The sequence below is a fragment of the Salmo trutta genome, chromosome 5 (genome assembly GCF_901001165.1).
Source record: "Salmo trutta chromosome 5, fSalTru1.1, whole genome shotgun sequence".
Taxonomy (NCBI): Eukaryota; Metazoa; Chordata; class Actinopteri; order Salmoniformes; family Salmonidae; genus Salmo; species Salmo trutta.
In genome coordinates this window covers 30,518,292-30,544,776 of record NC_042961.1, presented here as the reverse complement: position 1 = coordinate 30,544,776, position 26,485 = coordinate 30,518,292, and the positions used below count along the sequence as shown (strand labels likewise).

Here is a 26,485-nt window from a genome sequence, read left to right as displayed (position 1 = left end):
CGCTTTCCACACAGACCTAGCCACGCCCCCTGTCACTCAAGGAGCGCATTTGATGTTCCTCAACCACGAGACTAGTGATGGGCATTCGTTCGGCTCAGCTCACCAAAAAGAGCCGGCTCTTTTGGCTCCCAAACAGCTCTTTTAAAAAAAATATGTTTTGTATTTTTTCAAGTCAAACAGTTTGCAATAGTTTGACTATGATTGGTGTTAAAACAGTTCTAATTAAATTATTAAATGAAATCATACTCTACCTTAACCACAATGTATTTAAAAATGCATTGGTTTATGAAAAATAATGCTATTAAACATTTGCATTTAAAGTATAACATTTTAATGTATATAAACAAAGTGCATATAAATCTAACCATTCAAAACAAATAGAATCTGAACATCATAATAGAATATTGCACCATATCAAAGAAAAATAAATAATGTGCAAAACTGCAGCATCCCACTTAAAACATTGAACTGTTCCTTCTTTTCTCTCTCTTCTTTATTGCCATGTTATAACCGGCAGCACACAGCAATGCTGACCCTATTTTGCTTTTATGAGAGATTTGCATTCAGAAATGCAAGCTGCCTCACTTTTGAGGGGCTGATGCAGTTTCTTCTCAGTAATTATTTGTCCCGTTTTCGAGAAGACCCTCTCAGAGGGAACGGATGTGGCCACTATGCAGAGTCTCCCTGTCATGACTTTAGTAAGCCGTGGGTAGACAAAGGCCTTGTTCTTCCACCAGCTCAGAGGATCTGCAGATCTTTGGAGGAGGGGCTCCTCCAAATAGGATCGGACCTCCATTATGGCATCTGCTAAGGGATTCCTTCGTGCTGCATCCCCAGTTGCTCTCTCGTCAAACAGCAGACGTTTGTGGCACTACTGCTGGTGCTTCTGTTCCATCTGATCCCTCTTCTTCCTGGTGCCTGAGCCAGCTGACTGCTGGGGCTGTCCCTCCCTGCTGCTGAGGTTATTCTTTGAAGAGCCTCGCCAATCGCTCTGGCATCACTGAAGGCTAACTTCTTAAACCTGGGGTCAAGTGCAGCGGTTTCTGATAGCACGTGTTTATTTTCCATTCAGTGGAACTTTCTGTCCATTGATGAACATAGGGTGTCCAACTCTGTGGTTACATTTGCTTTTCTCTGGCAGCTGGCTGTGATTCGCTGCAGACCCTTACACAGGAGTATCATTTTTTAGGCTGTCACATAGCTGACAAGAGAGAACAGTAATTTATTAGTTTAGGTTCATGTTTTGTCCACAGATACTACATTCTCATCTATTGCTCATATACATGTATCATACTGGAGTAAATAATGATGTAGTAATAACTGCATACTGTACCTCTCCACTGATCTCCACAGTGACCTACTCAAAGGGTTCCAGGACTCTGCACATCTCCTCCACCACCTCCCATTCCTCTTGGGTCAGAGCATCAACAGGTACATTGGCAATGGCCAGGGTAGAGATGATGGCATCCTTTGACTCAAGAAACCTCTTCATCATATAAAATGTTGAATTCCACCTTGTAGTGCAGTCTTGTTTAGGCCTCAGCTCAGCCATCCCCATCTGGCGTGTAGACTTTAGTTGTTCAGCACCTACTGTGCTCCTGTGGAAGTATTCCACAGCTGCTTTCACTTTGTCCACAGTAGGCTTCATCACCTTCAGAGCATCTCTTACAATCAGGTTGATTGGTTATGTTAGCTGCATTGTCGCTAACACAACAGACCACTTTTCCATCTACTTGCCATTCTCTGGCCACTCTCAACAGTTACTCTGCCAAGTTCTCCGAGGTGTGTCTGTCGCTGAACTCAAAGCAGTCCAGAAGACGGCTAGACATTGAAAAATCTTCAATGAAGTGACATGTAACCGACATGTAAGAAGTGGTTACCCTTGATGTCCAGCAGTCAGTGGTAAGACAAACTGCAGTAGCTTTTTGGGCTCTTTCCCACACTGAAGCCTGTGTGCTCTCGTACAGTTGTGGAGTAAGTGATTTTGAAAGGGTTTTCTTGTTAGGAATTGTGTACATTGGATTTAGACTATTGCTATAATTTCTAAAACCTCTGTCCTCCACGATGAAAAATAGCTGCTGATCAGTGCAATATCAATTTGGCCTTGTTTTGCCTCAGACGTAGACTTTGGCATAAACTGGTCCATAGAAGACTGCGTTGCTGTGGGTTGCGGAGTAGGTCTACTTGACTGAGTGGCTGGCTCCACCACTATCACTAGCAGGCCCGCTAGTTTCTCGACGCTCCACTACAGCTAGCTTCACAGTTGGGTGCACAGTTCGCATCTGCTGGTGTAGGTTGTGCGTAGAACCGGCTTTATATGAGATCTTTTTTGGCAAGCTCTACGCTGTGCTCTAACATTGTCTACATTATTAAAATGCATCCAAATGCTACTTTGCTTCCGACTCATTTTCCAGCTGTTTCCACAGCTGTCCTTCCTCTCCTCAGCTGCTAAGTGTGTGACTGTGAGTGAGTTGGCTCGGCCCTCCCTCACGCATCTTTGGTTCATTGGTTGACACTGCGTGTCTGATTGACAGGAACAACAGGTGAGGCTGTTAGTCTGAGCAGACAGTCAGAACGAATGTGTGTGCGCTTGAGCATTTAGGCCTATATTATTATTATTATTATTATTATTATTATTATTATTATTATTATATATATATATAGATAGATAGATAGATTCGGCTCTTCTGATATGCAAGCCGGCTCTTACTGCCGACTTGTTCTCGAACGTCCCGTCACTACACGAGACACTTGCGTTCAGTCTGCATGGTCAGTGCAGCATATGCAACACTGTTGATGACAACGATGCAGTTGCCACTTTGCTTCTTAATATAAATCTACTAGCATTCTATAATTACACTATTAGCTTGTTACATCTGCAAACAGCTAGTTTGTCTTTTCTTAGCAAGTTGTTCCTTAATCTTGTTAGCCACTAATGCTAATCGCTAGTTAGCTAATACATGTACTGAGTAAGAGCAAGCGTACTTAGCTATACTGCCTGATAATAATAGTGATTGTGTAGACCTAAATCAGCATGTTGTTTGTGCAACAGTGTCTTCTAAATTAGGTAAACGCAAAGAAAGAATATTTTAGCTTCATGAAGTTGCTAAGAGAGAACATTCAATGTAGCCAAAGATTATAGGGTCCCCTAGGAAACACCTATCCTAACCTGTCACAATAACTCCTCCCTGGCATTTTCATTCGTTGTCATGTCAAGCAACACTGTATTAAAAGTGCCCACTATTATATTCTAACTAGATAATTAGAATAGACATTCTATTCCCATGATTCCAACAGTTAACCCACGTGTTTTGCTCTAAATCGCAAGACAAATTGCAACATTTGGTTAAAAATAAGGCCCAGATTATTTGCCCATATCGTGCAGCCCTACGTGGCAGTGTGGAAATGATCTCCAAATGCAGGAATTGATGAAAAATTATGACTTTTTTGGGGTTGAAGTTGAATTGAATGGTATAAAACAATCAGAATGGAGAAAGACCCATTGAAATCACTTAGAATGTATGTGTTGCCACCCTAGAGTCACGCACTACTCATAAAGCAAATTTAGAATGTTCATTATTAAAAAACATAAAATACCGTCATACTGTCAATTTTTTTTGTACAACAACTTTGTGTAGCTTTTAGCGTTGACGCTAATGAAAGCATTATTCTGGTAAAAATTCTTAAATGTGAACTGCAAAGTAGCCTTTGCTTATCTCGCACAATTGTATGATTATTTTCATTAGTCCAGTGGGTATTTGTTTTGAAAACTCTACCATCACATGTTCGCTACAAAAACACAGCTAAAAAAAGGCTTCTTGTTACGTGCACACTTCAATTAAAAGGTGTCTAGACCCAAAAATCGAAACAGAATTTGGGAAAGAACAAAATGGAGTTAGGCAAAAAATATAACTGATTTCATAGGGCCCTACTTAATGATCATTTTACCTTAAAGGTGCAGTCAAACGTGATTTGCCTGTGTTTGATATACATTTCCACACTATGGAGTTGGAATAATATTGTGAAAATTATGATAACCCTTTTAGTGTAAGCACTGTTTGAAAAGACTGCCTGAATTTTCAGCTTGTTTTGGTGGGATGAAGTTTTGGCCTGCCCAGTAAATGAGTTAATAGACCAATAAGAAATAATTCTAAACCTCTCTGCCAATAACAGCAACATTTCAGTTTCCCCTCCCCACTCAGACCACTCCCTGACAGTCCTAGCAAAATTCTTGCTTGAGAAATTGCTCTTTGCTAAGATTTTTTTAATTTAACTAGGCAAGTCAGCGAAGAACAAATTCTTATTTACAATGACGGCCAAACCCTAACCCGGACGATGCTGGGCCAATTGTGTGCCGCCCTATGGGACTCCCCATCACAGCCGGTTGTGATACAGCCTGATATTAAACCAGGGTCTGTAGTGACGCCTCTAGCACTGAGATGCAGTGCGTTAGACCGCTGCGCCACTTGGGAGCCCAGTAAGAAGCTATTTTTGTTTATTTTCAAACATTTTCATTGAGAACAATCACAGTAAGGTACTTGATTGTTACCCAGAAATGATTTCATATTGAGATAAAAACAGCTGCATTGGACCTTTTAAGATGTGTATATAGCCCTTTTATTTTAAAATTTAACCTTGAATTTATTTTTCAAGATAATGTGGGCTATTTACTTCATTATTCTGTTTTAATAAAATACATTGTGGCATTTCATATCTTAAATAAGACTTTAATCTCAAGAGAAGACAGGCTAAAGGTTTAATGTTCTCTTACTTAGAAAATAGTCCTGATCATATAGACCTAGACGATATTCAAAATGACTAACTATTTGTATCTATTATGGATCTCCATTGGCTGCTGCCAAGGCAGCTTTCTGGGGTCCAGCAAAATTTAGGCAGTTTATACAATAGATTGAATTCATACATTCTCAGTAATTTAAATTGTAAAATCATGTCTTACGTAATACAACAACAAATGTTTCCAATCTGGGAGATAAACTCGATAAAGTATTCAATAACTTTGCGGTGTATTTCAGATGGAATCAAAGCATTAGTATGTACCAGGGGCTGCTAAAAACATAGTTCCTTTAACAATTTTGTTTAAACCGAGTACTTGTGGAAAACGCTGATGCAAGCAACTTCATTGGCTAATTTCTCTAAACAGGGGAACAGCAACAAATTCACAGAGAATACATTATAAAAGATGAAGAAGCAATACTCCAAGGAGCAGCGCCATACTCCTTGTCAAAGCTGATAGTATACTGGTTGTTGGAGTGGGATTAGCGTGGGCTGTGGGTGTTTCGTAGGTGGCTTTTGACAATTTTATTAGATTCCTCATGTCTTACTCATTGTTAGGAAGAATTATGTTACAAATCAGATTCATTGACTATATGAATCCCATCAATTTAAATTGACAATTTGGGTACAATCAAATAGCTTAATTTCTCAGATCAAATTATATTTCAACAAAATAATGTTTCAGGAATGCTTATCTTATCCGTTTCTAACTACAGAAACGATTTCAGTACAATCTAAATTGTTGGGTTTCGAAAATCCTCTTTCTTGTGCTTTTTGAGGTGGAATGACTCAGGAGGCTGAGAGAGCAGTTAAGAAGAGCGAGAGGGACGGGAAGGGAGTGAGAAAGGACAAGAGAGGGACAGGGGGAGAAAAAGGAGAGAGAGGAAGGGAAGTGTGTAGAGAGAAAAGCGTAATAAACTGAGCCGATGCCTTGACTTAATTAGTGTGGCTGGTCTCAGCAGGCCAGCAAAGAGCAGCAGTCTCCCAGCCTTAGTGACAGGACCAGGACCAAATGAAGATGGATTCTGGTCCGCTCCCTCTCACACCTTTCCTAGGGAACCCACTCCACTAATTGTCTGTATCAATCTTCATTTGCTGTGTGACGACTCTGCCACTAACTGCCCTCTCGCTCTATGCAGCTAGTCTATTAAAAATACACGTGTCCTGGCTGGTCTAGTGGTAATCCCGCAGCCTCCGGCACACGTCTATTGTGCCGGCATAGGTTTGAATCCAGCCTACTGCCCTTTGACACAGCCTCTATCTTTCCACACTATCATCTTTTCTCTCTAACTGTTCAAAAATGTCAGAAAAGACAATGTAAATATATATATATAAAAATTCAACTGCCTTAGATTGCCCTCCTTAAAACGGCTTAAGAATTCCCTATGCTAACTGATAGTGATTACACCAATTACTCACACATCCCTTTGGGTTTTAAAGAGCAAGGTTCGGGCCGCAAATGTTTAGTGGTCTTGTTTCAGCATGGGACATCTCTGCAGCTCAGATGCACATAAGGGTCTGGGCCCATATTCATAAAGCGTCTCATAGTAGGTGTGCTGATCTTCGATCAGTTTAATGAAATTAGAGGTGGGACCTGATCCATGATCGGCAGTCCTACTCTGAGACACTCTGTGTTATGGGCCCAAGTGTTGTATGTGGAGAGATCCAGATGGGGCTGTTGGGCCTTGGGGAGATTGCTGAGGGAGATTTTGCTGAGTCAATACAGGAGTGTGTAGAGGGGGGTGCGGGGCTGTAGTGACTGTTATGTGACAGTAGCACCTGCTCCCCTGTAGGAGGAGGAAGAGGAAAGGGAGAGGATGAGAGTAGTGATGACTGTTTTCTCTTTTTACAGGAGGTGGAGGCGGCTGCGGCTGAGAGAGAGGGAGGAGAAGAGAGAGAGAGGAGAGGAGGAGAGTGACCAGAGTGATGCTGAGTTTGATGAAGGATTCAAAGTGCCTGGATTCCTCTGGAATAAACTCTTCAAGTAAGTAACAAACAAAGTAACCGCTTTTCCCAATTGTCACTGTATTTTGTAATGTTTATGACTAATGTTTATGTTGATACCTGTTGAATATGAACTCTGATAGTGTAAATGATCATATACATAAAGTATGATTATAAGCCGTGTGTGTGGACCAGTTTATAAAAAATACATTCAGTTTTAGATTGGTTTTATCATCACTACAGAACATCATTGTAAGTATAAGTGAAGCGTGTTGAACTTAAAGCAGGCAGATTGTTTTGGACTGTATTCAGTTGAGTAACTGAGTCTGAGTTGAGTAAAAAGTACTCAAGTAGAGGGTGAGCGAAGTGGCTCACAGCTGATCAGTTTCTACACTTCCGGTCTCTTTATCTGGAATCGTTACTGATAATGACCTAACGATTAATTTACCACTACACACACTATGCTCTTTGTGTTTGGGCGGGGGTGGATTTTTGACAGACAGGGATGTTTGTGTGTGTGTATATTAACAGCTGTGTGCGCGCGTATGTGTGTCTTTGTCTCTTTCTGTGTGTGCGTGTGTTCCAGGTACCAGCAGACAGGTGTGAGGTGGCTGTGGGAGCTACACTGCCAGCAGGCAGGGGGGATCCTGGGGGATGAGATGGGTCTGGGTAAAACCATCCAAGTCATCGCATTCCTGGCTGGCCTCAGCTACAGCAAACTACGCACACGAGGGTCCAACTACAGGTACACATGGACACACAGGCATGCACACACATACACCTGACCTGGGTTCAATTATTATCTGAAGTCTTTCAAATACTTTGAGCATTTGCTCTAGCCTGCCTAGAGGGCCAGGAGGGTGGGGTCTGCATTATTTGAACTTGTATATTAGTTCCGTTGCAACAGGCAAGCTCAATCAGGCATAGATCAAGTATATGGACCCTAGAGATAGATGGAGATCACTCCTTGGAAATAACACATTTTTGCATGGACATTGCCACTGAGGACTTTTTATAAAGTAGTCAACTGGGTGGAACTTCCTATGGGAAGGATCACACAATTCCATCCAGCTCATCAGCAGGGATCAGCTAAAGAATTATTCTTGTGAGCAAACATTACATTACTGCAGGTGGGTTAAATCGCCAACCTTGGCTTTATACCTGTTCAAACAACAGACTCCAGGTGGCAGTATGCACCCTTTCAGTTTGTTTACCAATTCAGTAGTAGTAGAATAAGAAAATTAACTACTTTATAATGGAGATGGCCTCAATTGTGCTGCTCATGCCCACAGACGCCATAATGGGACAGTTACAAAGATTTGTCGTCTAACTAAGTCTATGATTTGGACCCAGGTCTGACGCTCGCACGAACACACACAAACTCTAGCCGTTATGGTGTGTTCAGACTGGGAGTCTGTGTAGTAATGAATATTTCATTAGGGTGATTTGTGCTGGAGAGTTTTAGTCTGAATTATTAAACATGTTTCAATTATTAGACTCCTCTCATTCTCTACTGCAGACACCAAAGGAAACGTGGACATGACAGTGTGTGTGTGTGTGTGTGTGTGTGTGTGTGATTCTTAGTGGACGTGGTCACAGGGGCAGAGGGGGCCAATTAAACGTGAAACACATTAAAGCACGTTGAAGGCGGGGCCCACTGGTTCCACACACACACACTCCAGAGGGATTGAACCTCTCTGATGGTCAATACTCTGTCTGCTGTGAACGTCCACAAATTGATTGTTTGCAAACTCAATTATGCCTCTATCAATGGTTTCCACCAAGCAGAGGTTCATGGCAGTTAGGGCTGTGACGATAATTTAATAACCGTGTAATTGACGGTTATGGATAAAGAACATCATGAAAACAAAATAACCATCAAAACCATTGAAATAAGCCTACATTCATTTTCAGATTTAAAAAATCGTAATAACTTTATTGTCGTGTAGCTAAACTTTACCTAATAGTGGGAGTGTTTACTAATGACTGTAATCAATTGTTTTCCTAACTTATCCATTAAACTTTCTACATCCTCCTCTTTTGAACTGTCCTTTTGATGCTCAAGCAGCTGTGGAGCGCTATAGGCTATGACACTTCAGTAAAAAGTGTTTTGATGTGTCGACTTTTTTTTATACAATGCATGTTTTCATTGCTTGCTAGTAAATAAATACATGTATTTTTTTTTTAAAGCAGTTGACGAGGTTGTTCTGGCTCTGAGGCCTATAATGCGGTAATGTTGTGTCAAATGGACAATGTGCCAATCCTCATATCGGCCTGGTCCTGGCCAATATACTGTCCTATGCGAGTGAAAAAAAATAAAAATACCGCCCTCTTATCCCGCAAAGTAGAATAGTAGCCTAGACTATACAGTGTTGGACCGCAAAGCACTTTTATGAATGTGGTAGCCTACCATTTGTAAAACTGACAATTTTAATGATAAACACTGTCATTAATTATGTTAATACATGTATTAATTAGTAATTTATAGTTCTCATTCTCGGAGTAGAAATGTTGTTTGCAGAGTTCACAACCTGATACATTTATGAAAAACACGTTTTGGTTTATTTCATAGCATAATTGACATGCTCCATGTAAGCAATGAGCGTGTGTCTTGTTTCTCTTTCCTGGTAATTTTGACGCAGCGTGTGCGCCTGAGCACACACAGAAGTACCTGGCCTGCAAATGTAGGAAAGTGCCCATTTGGGGATGTCTGATTTCTGATTGTCTTAACTCACCACCACTAATAAGTTGGGCTTCTGTCATTTTTTTTCTTCACCTCACACAGTAAGTCAACGAAGTCCGTTTTTATAATTTAAGAAAAATGTTTTACATCCATTCACGCTGAACAAAAATATAAACGTGACATGTGAAGTGTTGGTCCCATGTTTCATGAGCTGAAATAAAAGATCCCAGAAATGTTCCATACGCACACAAATCTTATTTAAATCAGATCTGGGGCACACATTTGTTTATATCCCTGTTAGTGAACATTTCTCTTTTTCCAAGATAATCATCCACCTGACAGGTGTGGCATATCAAGAAGCTGATTCAACAGTATAATCATTACACAGGTGCACCCTGTTCCGGAGACAATAAAAGGCCACTCTAAAATGTGCAGTTTTGTCACACAACATAATGCCACAGATGTCCACCAGAGCTGTTGCCAGATCATTTAATGTTAATTTCTCTGCCATAAGCCGCCTCCGTTGTTTTAGAGAATTTGGCCGTACGTCCAACCGGCCTCACAACCACAGACCAAGTGTAACCACGCCAGCCCTTGACCTCCATATCCGGCTTCTTCACCTGCGCGATCATCTGAGACCAGCCACCCTGATGAAACTGTGGGTTTGCACAGCCGAATAATGTTTGCCCAAACTGTCAGAAACCATCTCAGAGAAGCTCATCTGCATGCTCGTCATTTTGACCTGACTGCAGTTCGACGTCGTAACTGAATTCAATTGGCAAATTCTCACCTTCGATGGGCACTGGCATGCTGGAGAAGTGTGCTTTTCACGAATGAATCCCGGTTTCAACTGTACAGGGCACAATTACTGGAAGCTGAAAATGTCCCAGTTCTTCCATGGCATGCATACTCACCAGACATGTCACCCATTGAGCATGTTTGGGATGCTCTGGATCGATGTGTACGACAGCGTGTTCCAGGTCCCACCAATGTCTAGCTACTTCGCACAGCCATTAAACAAGAGTGGGACAACATTCCACAGACCACAATCAACAGCCTGATCAACTCTATGCGAAGGAGATGTCACGCAGCAGATTCTGACGGGTTTTCTGATCCCCATCCATACTTAAATTATATATATTTTTTTTTAAGGTATCTGTGACGAACATATGCGTATGTGTTCCCAGTCATGTAAAATCCATAGATTAGGGCCTAATTATTTTTTTTTCAATTGACTGATTTGCTTATGAACTGTAATTCAGTTAAAAAGTTGAATGTTAGGTTTTATATTTTTGCTTAGTGTATATTCCTCACAGTATTTGAAAAATCTTTCCAACACTCTCCCCCTCGATAGTCGGCATCGCTGATAAATAGGCTATGGACATGTTGCATGTATTTCTTTATATTTTAATGGTTGTCAATTACATCTTCATACTATAGCTTGTGGCATCAACGCTTGTGGCATTGATTGACAGTTGCTTTTATGGGGGGGAGGTCTCTTTAAGAATCAAACACTCCTGTCATGATTTAATCTTGGATTTTTCAGTAGCTTAGGCTACATTATGTCTCTCATTACTGCGTCCTCTCTTTGAAGAGCATTTCTATGCCACTGCCATCGAATGTCACAAACAGCAGGGTTTGTGACATTATGTGAATATTTTGGGTAAAGTAGAAAACCCATCGGATTTCATTTGAATGGTTTTGTGCGTCAAAATAGGATCTGTTTCTCTTTTTTTTATTTTTTTTATTATTACAGGAAAGTCTACAGATAGGCATACACTACCGGTCAAAAGTTTTGGAACACCTACTCATTCAAGTTTTTTTAAGTAATTTTTTTTACTCATGACAGCTTTGCACACTTGGCATTCTCTTAACCATCTTCTTGAGGTAGTCACCTGGAATGCATTTCAATTAACAGGTGTGCCTTCTTACAAGTTCATTTGTGTAATTTCTTTCCTCAATGTGTGTGACAGGTAGCCTAGTGGATAGAGCATTTGGCCAGTAACCATAAGGGTTACTAGATCGAATCCCCGAGCTGACGAGGTAAAAATCTGTCGTTCTCCCCCTGAACAAGGCATTTAACCCACTGTTCCTAGGCCGTCATTGTCAATAAGAATTTCTTCTTAACTGACTTGCCTAGTTAAATAAAATAAAATGTGTTTGAGCCAGTCAGTTGTGTTGTGAGAAGGTAGGGGGGTATACAGAAGATTTGGTAAAATGCCAAGTCCATATTATGGCAAGAACAGCTCAAATAAGCAAAGAGAAACTACAGTCCATCATTACTATAAGACGCAAAAACCATGTGTAGCTCTATGATGAAACTGTCTCTCATGACGATCGCCACAGGAATGGAAGACCCAGAGTTACCTCTGCTGCAGAGGATAAGTTCATGAGTTACCAGCCTCAGAAATTGCAGCCCAAATAAATGATTCACAGAGTTCAAGTAACAGACACATCTCAACATCAACTGTTCAGAGGAGACTGTGAATCAGGTCATGGTCGAATTGCTGCAAAGAAACCACTACTAAAGGACACCAAGAAGAAGAAGAAGAAGAAGATATTTGCTTGGGCCAGGAAACACAAGCAATGGACATTAGACCAGTGGAAATTTGGCCTTTGGTCTGGAGTCCAAATTGGAGATTTTTGGTTCCAACCGCCGTGTCTTTGTCAGACGCGGTGTGGGTGAACGGATGATCTGCATTTGAGGTTTTTCCCACCGTGAAGCATGGAAGAGGAGGTGTTATGGTGTGGGGGTGCTTTGTTGGTGACACTGGGTTATTTAGAATTTAATGCACACTTAACCAGCATGTCTACCACAGCATTCTGCAGTGATACGCCATCCCATCTGGTTTGAGCTTAGTGGGACTATAATTTGTTTTTCAACAGGTCAATGACCCAACACACCTTCAGGCTGTGTAAGGGCTATTTGACCAAGAAGGAGAGTGATGGAGTGCTGCATCAGATGACCTGGCCTCCACAATCCCCCGACATCAACCAAATTGAAATGGTTTGAGATGAGTTGGACCGCAGATTGACGGAAAAGCAGCCAACAAGTGCTCAGCATATGTGGCAACTCCTTCAAGACTGTTGGAAAACATTTCAGATGAAGCTGGTTGAGAGAATGCCAAGAGTGTGCAAATGCCAAGTGTGTCATCAAGGCTAATTTGAAGAATCTCAAATATAAAATACGTTTTGATTTGTTGAACACTTTTTTGGGGGGGGTTACTACATTATTTAATGTGTTATTTGATAGTTTTGATGTCTTCACTAATATTCTACAATGTAGAAAATAGTCATATAAAGAAAAACCCTTGAATGAGTAGGTGTTTCAAAACTTTTGACCAGTAGTATACAGTTGATGTTGGAAGTTTACATACACTTGGGTTGGAGTCATTAAAACTTGTTTTTCAACCACTCCACAAATTTTATTTAGTAGTAATTTTTCAGTAATTTTTCCAACAATTGTTTACAGACAGATTATTTCACTTATAACTCACTGTATCACAATTCCAGTGGGTCAGAAGTTTACATACACTAAGTTGACTGTGCCTTTAAACAGCTTGGAAAATTCCAGAAAATGTTATGGCTTTAGAAGCTTCTGATAGGCTAATTGACATCAGTTGAGTCAATTGGAGGTGTACCTGTGGATGTATTTCAAGGCCCACCTTCAAACTCAGTGCTTCTTTGCTTGACATCATGGGAAAATCAAAAGAAATCAGCCAAGATCTCCACAAGTCTGGTTCATCCTTGGGAGCAATTTCCAAACGCCTGAAGGTACCACGTTCATCTGTACAAACAATAGCACGCAAGTATAAACACCATTAAAAAAAGCCAGACTATGGTTTGCAACTGCACATGGGGACAAAGATCGTACTTTTTGGAGAAATGTCCTCTGGTCTGATGAAACATAATGACCATCGTTATGTTTGGAGGAAAAATGGGGAGGCTTGCAAGCCGAAGAACACCATCCCAACTGTGAAGTACGGGGGTGGCAGCATCATGTTGTGGGGGTGCTTTGCTGCAGGAGGGACTGGTGCACTTCACAAAATAGATGGCATCATGAGGCAGGAAAATTATGTGGATATATTGAAGCAACATCTCAAGACATCAGTCAGGAAGTTAAAGCTTGGTCGCAAATGGGTCTTCCAAATGGACAATGACCCCAAGCATACTTCCAAAGTTGTGGCACAATGGCTTAAGGACAACAAAGTCAAGGTATTGGAGTGGCCATCACAAAGCCCTGACCTCAAACCTATAGAAAATTTGTGGGCAGAACTGAAAAAGCTCATGCGAGCAAGGAGGCCTACAAACCTGACTCAGTTACACCAGCTCTGTCAGGAGGAATGGGCCAAAATTCACCCAACTTATTGTGGGAAGCTTGTGGAAGGCTACCTGAAACGTTTGACCCAAGTTAAACAATTTAAAGGCAATGCTACCAAATACTAATTGAGTGTATGTAAACTTCTGACCCACTGGGAATGTGATGAAAGAAATACAAGCTGAAATAAATCATTCTCTCTACTATTATTCTGACATTTCACATTCTTAAAATAAAGTGGTGATCCTAACTGACCTAAGACAGGGAATTATTACTAGGATTAAATGTCAGGAATTGTGAAAATCTGAGTTTAAATGCTTTTGGCTAATGTGTATGTTAACTTCCGACTGTATGTTAACTTCCGATTGATCTGTTGTCAATATGCAACAGATCCTCCATCTTGGCGTTTCTGTATTTGTAATAACCTGAATAATAAGAATAAAATGCCATGATAATAAAAAAGTGTTAATTGCTTGTTTCAAATGGGTTTTATTAAGCTGCATGTCCATGTAACAAGTGTACGAACCTGAACTGTTATGTCGGTGACCGTGTACATTGGCTTGGCCAACTACCGTAACCTCATTTTCCAAGACTGTCACAGCCCTAATTTGGCTATTTATGTCTGTATAAACACCGTGTGAATGAACCATAACATGCCAGCAGCCTGACTGAAACACAAACCCTGAACTTTACGCGTGTGTGTGTGTGTGTGTGTGTGTGTGTGTGTGTGTGTGTGTGTGTTCCAGGTACCAAGGACTAGGTCCTACAGTGATAGTTTGTCCAGCTACAGTCATGCACCAGTGGGTCAGTGAGTTTCACACCTGGTGGCCCCCATTCAGAGTGGCTGTCCTACACGACACGGGATCCTTCACCCAAACAAAGGTAGGGGGTGTGTATTCAGGTGTTTACTTGTGCTGTATCTTTTCTCCTGTCAGCATTTTGTGGAGGATTCCGCTCTGAGGGAGATGTAAATTAATTAGTGGTACACTAGTAGATATTAATTACTTTACGCTGTAGATCGCACCCAGCAAGTTGTGTGGGTGTGACACAGTGATTAATGGGTGATGCAGGTTGGGCTGGGGGGGTGGGGGGATACCTACTGTAGGCAGTTGTACAACTGAATGCATTCAACTGAAATGTGTCTTCCGCATTTAAGCCAACCCCTCTGAGGGTGCAATTTTTTTTTTTAAGGGGTTTCCTTTGGGGGGACACCAAATACCTGTTTATGCAGAGTTGGCTCCTCATGCCTCCCCCTTCTTTAATAGTGAAGAGCTACATACTCCACATGCACTTTTAATTAACCAGTCTCTATGGTACTGAGAAATATAACGTCGCCATCAGCTGGCGATGTGAGGACTGGAGTTCAGTGAGGTGACATGTTCTCAATGATAGAAATGTAATGAGTAGAGCTGACACAATTCCCTGTTCTTCCTGAAAGACAAGCATATCTGTTCTACACAATACATTTTTATTTTTATTCTCTGTGGTACCAATTTACCCCACCGAATACATTCCTTTTAAAGGGCAAATAAAAGTCACTGAATAAAAAGTTACGTTTTATATCTTCCTAACATGCTGACCACACCGCTCGCGTCGCAAAATAAATGGACACATACATGTTATTCAATCATTGCACCCACACTGCTCCCGTGAGACAGCGAGCGTCTGCGTGGCCAGCGCGCAAAAATAGAAGTTGGTTCTATTTGTGACACTCAACGCGCTGCAAGTCCTGCCTCTCAAATCTCATTGGTTTTTAGAAGCATATACCCACGTGGGTGATTGAAAGATGAACTGACGTCCACACTCAAGTCGGTTGTAGTAATGCCCTGTAAAGTTGGTTGCCAACCGCCATATCAAGTCCAAAGAAGAAAAAGAAGCCTGTAGGAAGGAGGAGCGATGATGAGAAACAAATTCGGTTTACCGTTTTATCTGAATTAATGTTCGGAGTAGACCTTGTGTATTTCAGGTAAAATAACCCAATGTTTATATCCCAGGACAGATTAGCTAGCAACAGCAAGCTAGCTAAATTGTCATAAATGTTTAATGCAAATTTGACCTGTCCACAAATTATTATAATTGGTTCAGAGTTTGTTTTGATATTTCAATCTGCGTGTCCTGATCGCTTCTGGTGTGGCTGAACAAAATCAACGTGCGCACTCAGACAGGCGCACACACGCACGTCTGGTTTGCCCAGCATGTAAGTCTGAGGGTGGTTTTAACCTTCCAGACTTGGAATTGTATCAACACGCCACCAAGGGCTTTTACTTGCGACATGTACACTCAGCAAAAAAAGAAACGTCCCTTTTTTAGGACCCTGTCTTTCAAAGATAATTTGGAAAATTCCAAATATCTTCATTGTAAAGGGTTTAAACACTGTTTCCTATGCTTGTTCAATGAACCATAAACAATTAATGAACATGCACCTGTGGAACGGTCGTTAAGACACTAACAGCTTACAGATGGTAGGCAATTAAGATCACAGTTATGAAAACCTAGGACACTAAAGAGGCCTTTCTACTGACTCTGGAAAAACCCCAAAAGAAAGATGCCCAGGGTCCCTGCTCATCTGCGTAAACGTGCCTTAGGAATGCTGCAAGGAGGCATGATGACTGCAGATATGGCCAGGGCAATAAATAGCAATGTCTGTACTGTGAGATGCTTAAGACGGCGCTACAGGGAGACAGGACGGGCAGCTGATCGTCCTCACGGTGCCAGACCACGTGTAACAACACCTGCACAGGATCGGTATATCCGAACATCACACCTGCTGGACAGGTACAGGATGGCAACAACAACTGCCTGAGTTACACCAGGAATGCACAATCCCTCCATCGGTGCTCAGACTGTCCGCAATAGGCTGAGAGAGGCTGGACTGAGGGCTTGTAGGCCTGTTGTAAGGCAGGTCCTCACCAGACATCAGGCAACAACGTTGCCTATGGGCACAAACCCACCGTCGCTGGACCAGACAGGACTGGCAAAAAGTGCTCTTCACTGACGAGTCGCGGTTTTGTCTCACCAGGGGTGATGGTCGGATTCGCGTTTATCGTCGAAGGAATGAACTTTACACCGAGGCCTGTACTCTGGAGGGGATCGATTTGGAGGTGGAGGGTCCGTCATGGTCTGGGTCGGTGTGTCACAGCATCATCGGACTGAGCTTGTTGTCATTGCAGGCAAATCTCAACGCTGTGCGTTACAGGGAAGACATTCTCCTCTCTCATGTGGTACCCTTCCTGCAAGTTCATCCTGGCATGACCCTCCAGCATGACAATGCCACCAGCCATACTGCTTGTTCTGTGCGTGATTTCCTACAAGACAGGAATGTCAGTGTTCTGCCATGGCCAGCGAAGAGCCCGGATCCCATCGAGCACATCTGGGACCTGTTGGATTAGAGGGTGAGGGCTAGGGCGGGCCATTTTTGCTCAGTTTATTTAAATGCACTAAAGAGGAACACTGGGTACATATAGAGGATGCTCATCCCCAGAATATTTTTACGTGTTCATTTTCAAAGTATAAAGCTAAGCACATTAACAACTTCATAGTTAAGAACACTATAACAATAATGGAAGAAACTGAAACGTATTCTTCAAGAACCAATATCCCTCCCTAAAAACACCACTATGGAGCAATCCTTGTATAGCTTTTCAGAACTCACAGATAAATTGGTCTACATGGAAAACTAAAGGCACAGAAACCTTTAATGACTTGGTAGTAGGAAATACATGTATTTCCATGACAGAATTTAAAAAGCAATTTTGGACTGACCAATGTAGATATTTTCAAAAGTTTAATATCAAGAAATGTCGATTTTATATATTTTCCAACATTAGAGCCAAAAACATGGATGTCGATTAAGGCAGCCCCCCCGCACCTCTCCGATTCATAGGGGTTGGGTTAAATGCGGAAGACACATTTCAGTTGAATAGATTGTTGGACATTTTGACTAGGTATCCCCCTTTCCAATCTTGTGGGAACCCTATTTGAGTCAGAATAGGATATTCATGTGATGGGTAAGATATACCAAACCTTATAGAGAGCCTATACAACTGACAATCTCTTAGAAAAAAAATATAAACTACTGGAACCAAGACTTAAAAAGAACTTACATTGGCGCAAGATGGGAATTTTGGAACATAACACAATTACAGTTAATGAAAATGTACGCTTAATAAACTCAAATTTACACGTGACAATATTCTCATTCTACAGTACAACTAACAATGACTCAATAATCCATGCCTTGGAATGCTATAAAGTCCAAAAGTTAGTGAATGTCAGAAGTATTACATTGTAATTTTAATCTGTCTGCATATTTCAAGACATGGCATATGAGGGTGCAGTGAGATACCTGATGGGTTGGACGATACTTTTCTATACTTAACTGGAATTCAACCAATCCACCATCGTTAACTCAATGAAAAGGTGAAATGGATTATTATCTAAATGTTGAAAGTGCGTGGGTACTCCATGTGGCGGAGAGTCATTTGGGCACTGGAGAGTGATGCGGGGGCTGACTTTCTCTCTCTAGGAGAAGTTGATATCAGAGATGGCAGCATGTCATGGTGTCTTGATAACGTCGTATTCAGCCGTGAGGATCATGCAGGAGACCCTGCAGAGATACGACGGCTGGCACTACGTTATACTGGACGAGGGACACAAGATCCGCAACCCTCACGCTGGAGTTACCACTGCCTGCAAACAGGTACGCTCACACAGCTCAATAAACCATTGGTCAGCACTCCTGGTCCTGGATAGCTACAGTATAAGTATGTAGTATAGTGTTTTGATCCAGCCAAGCTGCTAATCAAGATTTTTCTTCCCTTTACCCGCTTGCTCTCTCCTCTATCTCACCCTCTTTTTCTCCCTCTCACACACACCCACCTCTCTCTACCTCTCTCCTCATCACTCACTCTTTCACTCCCTTTCTCCATCTCTAGTTCCGTACTCCTCATAGGTTCATTCTATCTGGCAGTCCTATGCAGAACAATCTGAAGGAGCTGTGGAGTCTATTTGACTTTGTCTTCCCTGGCAAGCTGGGCACGCTGCCTATTTTTATGGAACAGTTCTCTGTACCCATCACCATGGGGGGATACAGCAACGCTTCACCTGTACAGGTAACGCACAGACACACAATTTGGCATCAAAGAAGCTCTCGTCATTTTCGGAAGCAGGGAGTTGATCTTACAGTTGTTAAAAGGTCATTTCTCAGGATTTGACCTCAGGATTTGATTCACATTTGTATTCACATGGAGGGGATGGATAGAGGGGAAAGAGAGGGAGGTAGAGGGTGGACGAAAGGGGGGGGGCGTGAGAAGGGATGGACAGAGAAAGAGGCGGTGAGCTGCTAAACGATGATCCTCAGTCATTAGTGTCCAGTCATTAATAACTCACCGACTGGATTTAATTATTTAACTGGCTCTAGAGGTAACACACACACATTGACTGGATTTAATTATTTAGCTGCTTTTAGATGGCCATCCATGTTTCCGCTGTCGATAATAAAAAACCTTTACTAATTATTGAAGTTATTAAATGATGAGCGGGCAAAGCGCTCTTTCTCTCTATAGCTCCCCCCCTTTCCCTTTCTCGCTCCTGTCTTTCTCTCTAACCCCCCCATCTGTGTCCATCTTCCGTCTCCCCTCCCTCATCTCGCTCTCCCTCGCTCTTTCTTTCCATAGTCCTATCTTTCTCTCTCTCTTTCTCCCTTCCTTCCTCCCTCTCCTTTCTAGCTCTGTGTTATATAGTGCCCTGCAGCTGTAACACTTTTTGCCCCCTGCTGGCTGTCCGTCTGATCTCACCCCCCCCAGTGAGGTGGATGACTGATGAATGAATGGTCAACAAACGGTTAAAGGGTTAAATCGTGACCCTGGGCTGAGGCCGTTTACTGGATCACACACTATAGGCAGCTGATGAAAGGGAGAGAGGTCCCCCTCTAGAGACCACCATAAGCACTCTGATCAATGTTTAATGGCCCAATCTGCTGAGAGGGAGGAGTGGATAGAGGGATGTGGGGGGGGGCTAAACGACAAAACATGCCCCAGGACAAATGTTCCATTATAGCATTATAGGTGTCGTAGTCAAGTGTTTGTTCATCTGACCCTTCAGAAGGCGCGTGTGTGTGTCATGTATGTTTACCCAAGGGGCTGTTGAACCATTGTGTTGGTGTCTTTGTTGTCATTTGTTGTAATTGTTTGTTGTGCGTCTTGGTTGTTATAGGTCCAGACTGTGTAAAATTGTGCATGTCTTGAATTGTTGTGTGTGTGTGTGTGTCTTTGTTTTTCTAGGTCCAGACAGCGTATAAGTGTGCGTGTGTTCTGAGGGATACCATTAACCCTTACCTGCTCAGACGGATGAAGGCTGACGTGAAGGCCAACCTCTCTTTACCTGACAAGAATGAACAGGTGCGCGTCTCTTTCAGTCCCTCTCCTCCTTCTCGTCGCCTTTCTGTCCCTCATGTAGCGGATAACAAAAGAGGCTGTAGTCTTTTTGCAATTCTTTTTACAGTTTACAATTCTACGTTCTTGAGGAAAGGGAAATAAGAATAATAGCATAAAGAACAAGGCAGTATCACACTGCAGACCTGTTCCTGCACAATGCCAAGCAAACCTCAACGAACCACAGGTATGTAAAATGTGCCCATTATGAGTTGTATCGGGCGTGCCGCGTCTAGATCGGCGCTGTCCGCCCGCCGTAACTGAACCCGTAGTTAGCGCTGTTTTCGCGGTGACTGTCCATGTTCCTGTGCGCCATTTTAATAGCAAGGCTCAAGCCACGCCCACCTGAGAATACATCCTTCTTAACCATTATTTGGCTGTGTGTGAGAAGGGGATAATACATTTGACAACTAACTGTGACTTCACCGATTGCTTTCAAAATAGAAACTGACAATATTCATACCTGTGCAAAACCACCTTTTCTGCTGGACTTTCCACGATCGGAGGGAAAAAAGGACGGAGGTACCATCACAAATTGTAGACACAGAACAACATGGTTTTGACCCACGTGTTTTTCAAAGTCGATATCTAGATGGGCAAGTACAGTACGTGATGAGAGAATAGAAAACGGTCTCTTTCCAGTAAGTGTTCCCCTTTGCCGATTTAGAAAATTGTTGATGTTTGTTTAGATGATAATGAAAACAAAGCGCAATATATGGATTAATAACGTTGGCATGTACGGTTACAAATAAGAACATTTTTATATTTGACATTCAATTGAATACCTGAATTCCCCCAAAAATTTCGAGATTCCATTTATTTTCTTTTTCTCATTATACAATTGTCTACGTGTAATAATACAGTCGATATTTGATGGGTTTTTACAGTTGTCTTACTTCATTATGCAGCTGTTACAATTTATCAGAATGTGTTTTTTACCTTCTCAATTTTGACGACCGTTGTTAGTTTTAATGGGTTCATCTTGGGGTTTACCAGAGGTTTTATACAGTTGAAGTCATAGCTTTACATACACTTAGGTTGGAGTCATTAAAATTAGCTTTTCAACCACTCCACAAATTTCTTATTAACAAACTATAGTTTTGGCAAGTCGGTTAGGACATCTACTTTGTGCATGACACAGACCATTTTTCCAACAATTGTTTACAGACAGATTATTTCACTTCTATCACAATTCCAGTGGGTCAGAAGTTTACATACACTAAGTTGACTGTGCCTTTAAACAGCTTGGAAAATTCCAGAAAATGACGTCATGGCTTTAGAAGCTTCTGATAGGCTAATTGACATCATTTGAGTCAATTGGAGGTGTACCTGTGGATGTATTTCAAGGCCTACCTTCAAACTCAGTGCCTCTTTGCTTGACATCATGGGAAAATCAAAAGAAATCAGCCAAGACCTCAGAAAAAAATGTGTAGACCTCCACAAGTCTGGTTCATCCTTGGGAGCAGTTTCCAAACGCCTGAAGGTACCACGTTCATCTGTACAAACAATAGTACGCAAGTATAAACACCATGGGACCACTCAGCTGTCATACCGCTCAGGAAGGAGACTCGTTCTGTCTCCTAGAGATGAATGTACTTTGGTGCGAAAAGTGCAAATCAATCCCAGAACAACAGCAAAGGACCTTGTGAAGATGCTGGAGGAAACGGGTACAAAGTATCTATATAGGACTCGTTTTACTGTGGATATCGACATAACCTGAAAGGCCGCTCAGCAAGGAAGAAGCTACTGCTCCAAAACCACCATAAAAAAGCCAGACTACGGTTTGCCACTGCACATGGGGACAAAGATCATAGTTTTTGGAGAAATGTCCTCTGGTCTGATGAAACAAAAATCGAACATTTTGGCCATAATGACCAACATTATGTTTGGAGGAGAAAGGGAGAGGCTTGCAAGCCGAAGAACACCATCCCAACCGTGAAGCACTGGGGTGGCAGCATCATGTTGTGGGGGTGCTTTGCTGCAGGAGGGACTGGTGCACTTCACAAAATAGATGGCATCATGAGAAAGGAAAATTATGTGGATATATTGAAGCAACATCTCAAGACATCAGTGAGGAAGCTAAAGTTTGGTCGCAAATGGGTCTTCCAAATGGACAATGACCCCAAGAATACTTCCAAAGTTGTGACAAAATGGCTTAAGGACAACAAAGTCAAGGTACTGGAGTGGCCATCACGAAGCCCTGACCTCAATCCTCTAGCATATTTGTGTGTAGAACTGAAAAAGCGTGTGCGAGCAAGGAGGCCTACAAACCTGACTCAGTTACACCAGCTCTGTCAGGAAGAATGGGCCAAAATTCACCCAACTTATTGTGGGAAGCTTGTGGAAGGCTACCCGAAACGTTTGACCCAAGTTAAACAATTTAAAGGCAATGCTACCAAATATTAATTGAGTGTATGTAAACTTCTGACCCACTGGGAATTTGATGAAAGATATAAAAGCTGAAATAAATCCTCCTCTCTACTATTATTCTGACATTTCACATTTTTTAAATAAAGTGGTGATCCTAACTGACCTAGACAGGGAATTTCTACATCTAAATTGTGGAAAACCGAGTTTAAATGTATTTGGCTAAGGTGTATGTAAACTTCCGACTTCAACTGTATATGTGTATCTATTTTACTCAGGGCTTCTCCCAATGAATTACAACACCACCCGCCCTCCCTCAGCCTTTTTCTCTATCCTGACTGGCTCCTTGTGAATAGTACTGGCTGTGCTACAGCACCTGTGCACACTGTTCATTAGTGTAATCACTCGTTTCTCCGTTGACTAGAGGAGCAGGTATTCATTAGGGTGGCTAGCTAATACCTGGTTGGATCTCACACACATACACCAGTGTTTCCGTTGGCCGGATTTTAGCCAATTTTTATTGTAATAAATAATGTTTTAGTTGATAAATAAAACTGCCGCTGGCCAATTGTCTTGGAGAAAAATACAGATACAGAGCCTATGAGCGGAAAATCTGCCAGACAGCTTCTCAAAATCTCATTCAATGCTGCTGGACTGAAATATGTGCTTTTATAAGCCCAATCATTCCGTTACAAATCTAAATGCAATTGTGTGTTTATACTATTTGTATTTCTCAACTGGTAATTGTAGTGCGCTTCCCATTCACCTTTCAAGTGCATATAAGCAATAGTATGCAGGCTTCAGCGTGTCACACAGCACTTTGATTTAACCTGGAGGCAGTATTTTGAAAATGGTGTGAAACCTGAACGTTTTACTTTATATTATGAGGCATGTCTTACCTTGGTTCAAAATAAAATCTGACCATTGAAACTTGGAGGCAATTATTTTATAATGACTTCCATATGTTATTGAAACCAGTTGGCTTTTTCTCTCATGTTCGAAACTCAGCAAAAAAAGAAACGTCCTCTCACTGTCAACTGCATTTATTTTTAGCAAACTTAACATGTGTAAATATTTGTATGAAAATAACAAGATTCAACAGCTGAGACATCAACTGAACAAGTTCCACAGACATGTGACTAACAGAAATGAAATAATGTCTCCCTGAACAAAGGGGGGGTCAAAATCTAAAGTAACAGTCAGTATCTGGTGTGGCCACCAGCTACATTAAGTACTGCAGTGCATCTCCTCCTCATGGACTGCACCAGATATGCCAGTTCTTGCTATGAAATGTTACCCCACTCTTCCACCAAGGCACCTGCAAGTTCCCGGACATTTCTGGGGGGAATGGCCCTAGCCCTCACCCTCCGATCCAACAGGTCCCAGACGTGCTCAATGGAATTGAGATCCGGGCTCTTCGCTGGCCATGGCAGAACACTGACATTCCTGTCTTGCAGGAAATCACGCACAGAACAAGCAGTATGGCTGGTGGCATTGTCATGCTGGAGGGTCATGTCAGGATGAGCCTGCAGGAAGGGAGGAGGATGTGGTCCCTGTAAACGCACAGCGTTGAGATCGCCTGCAATGACAACAAGCTCAGTCCGATGATGCTGTGACACGCCCCAGACCATGACGGACCCTCCACCTCCAAATCGATCCCGCTCCAGAGTACAGGCCTCGGTGTAACGCTCATTCCTTCGACGATAATTGCAAATCTGACCATCACCCCTGGTGAGACAAAACCGCGACTCGTCAGTGAAGAGCACTTTTTGCCAGTCCTGTCTGGTCCAGCAACGGTGGGTTTGTGCCCATGGGCGACCATTGTTGCTGGTGATGTCTGGTGAGGACCTGCCTTACAACAGGCCTACAAGCCCTCAGTCCAGCCTCTCTCAGCCTATTGCGGACAGTCTGAGTACTGATGGAGGGATTGTGCATTCCTGGTGGATCTCGGGCAGTTGTTGTTGCCATCCTGTACCTGTCCCGCAGGTGTGATTTTCGGATGTACCGATCCTGTGCCGATGTTGTTACACGTGGTCTGCCACTGCGAGGACAATCAGCTGCCCGTCCTGTCTCCCTGTAGCGCTGTCTTAGGCGTCTCACGGTACGGACATTGCAATTTATTGCCCTGGCCACATCTGCAGTCCTCATACGTCCTTGCAGAGTGCCTAAGGCACATTCACGCAGATGAGCAGGGACCCTGGGCATCTTTCTTTTGGTGTTTTTCAGAGTCAGTAGATAGGCCTCTTTAGTGTCCTTAGTTTTCATAACTGTAACCTTAATTGCCTACTGTCTGTAAGCTGTTAGTGTCTTAACGACCGTTCCACAGGTGCATGTTCATTAATTGTTTATGGTTCATTGAACAAGCATGGGAAACAGTGTTTAAACCCTTTACAATGAAGATCTGTGAAGTTATTTGAATTTTTCTGAATTATCTTTGACAGACAGGGTCCTGAAAATGGGACGTTTATTTGTTTTCAAATCAACTTGCTTTTATTGTCCAGTATCCAAGGGCACAAGCCTAGTCATATTAGCAACCTAATATTATAATATATATATATATATATATAATAACCTAATATTAGCAACATGCTAGTTGTTGCATCTTTAGAACTCCTTTCTTTCAAAATTTTGAACGGATATTTTCATCTGTCACATGAAACCGCTCGCATGTGTGGTGCGCTTTTGATGATAGGTTTTCCGCTAATTGCATTATGGAACGAACATTCCCGTGTAGCCTACTGCATTGTGCGAATTGCTGCTCTTATAATGTGAAGAAATAATTGTTTATCAATGTTTTAAACTAAATGTTCTGATCTGTTGGATCAGCCCTATTGCTTTTTACATAATTTTTTTTACTGGTTATATGAATTTGGGATCTATCGTCCTCCTATTGTCGCAAAGTCTACTTGGATAGGCAATTTCTTTTTTGCACAGAAGGACAAGCTGACCAATAGAATAGGTGAACTTCTCTAATATGGGAGATTGACTAGTGATTTTGCTGTTCGTTACTCGTCTTGTTGGCTGAGGAAAAGTACAATGTGGCAGTTATTCCAACATCTTCAAAGGGCACATCGGAATTTGGTAAGAAGTGCGCGCCATTGCATATTCTGTTAAGATTAATAACCATGGGCCTCCTGAGTGGTGCAGTGGTCAAAGGCACTGCATCACAGTATTGCTGCATCACTACAGCCTGGGATTCGATCTCGCAACCAGCCGTGACCGTGAGTCCCATAAGGCGGCACACAATTGGCCCAACTGGGTTATGGGAAGGTTTGGCCTGCAAGTTGACTTCGGTTGTCAGTTGAACGGTGTTTCCTCCGACACATTGGTGCAGCTGGCTTCCGGGTTAAGCGGGCGGGTCTTAAGAAGCGTGGCTTGGCGGGTCATGTTTTGGAGGATGCATGACTCGACCTTCGCCTCTCCTGATCCCGTTGGGGAGTTGCAGCGATGATACAAGATTGCAATTGGATATCACGAAATTGGGGAGAAAAAGCGGGTAAGAAAAAACACGATGAATACCCATCTAAATGTGATTTCTGTCATTCTGAGCACCGTGAGTGGACGCCTTAATCAGGTAACGCACCCAATGCATGTGTGTCTGGTAAATTTCTCAAATGTCCATTTAAATTCAAATGCTGCCGGTCAAATTTCCCGACATACACACACACACACACACACACACACACACTATTTTGTTCAGTTCATTAATTGTCTCCCTTGGGACAGAGCCTCTAGGCTGAAACCTCTTGTCTTTGATTTCCGCTCACACACTTGTTTCATCAAGGGGTTTTAAAGTGAAGGCTTAATACGTGCGCATTTGTGTTTCTCCAGGTTTTGTTTTGCAGGCTAACAGAGGAGCAGCGTGAGGTGTATCAGAGCTATCTGGACTCCAAAGAGGTCTACCAAATACTGAATGGAGATATGCAGGTGAGTGTTACTCCCTCCTCG

General features: G+C 42.3%; 1 protein-coding gene across 2 annotated transcripts in view; it reads left to right on the top strand.

The window, feature by feature from the left end:
* ercc6 (excision repair cross-complementation group 6) overlaps positions 1-26,485 on the top strand; it is a 52,966-nt gene that overhangs the window by 15,846 nt on the left and 10,635 nt on the right. For both annotated transcript variants that reach the window (XM_029753345.1, XM_029753346.1), the window contains exons 9-15: positions 6,647-6,778; positions 7,325-7,483; positions 14,486-14,621; positions 18,265-18,438; positions 18,674-18,850; positions 20,021-20,137; positions 26,369-26,464. In XM_029753345.1, the coding sequence (XP_029609205.1) occupies positions 6,647-6,778; positions 7,325-7,483; positions 14,486-14,621; positions 18,265-18,438; positions 18,674-18,850; positions 20,021-20,137; positions 26,369-26,464 (991 nt within the window). The remainder of the gene's footprint in view (positions 1-6,646; positions 6,779-7,324; positions 7,484-14,485; positions 14,622-18,264; positions 18,439-18,673; positions 18,851-20,020; positions 20,138-26,368; positions 26,465-26,485) is intronic.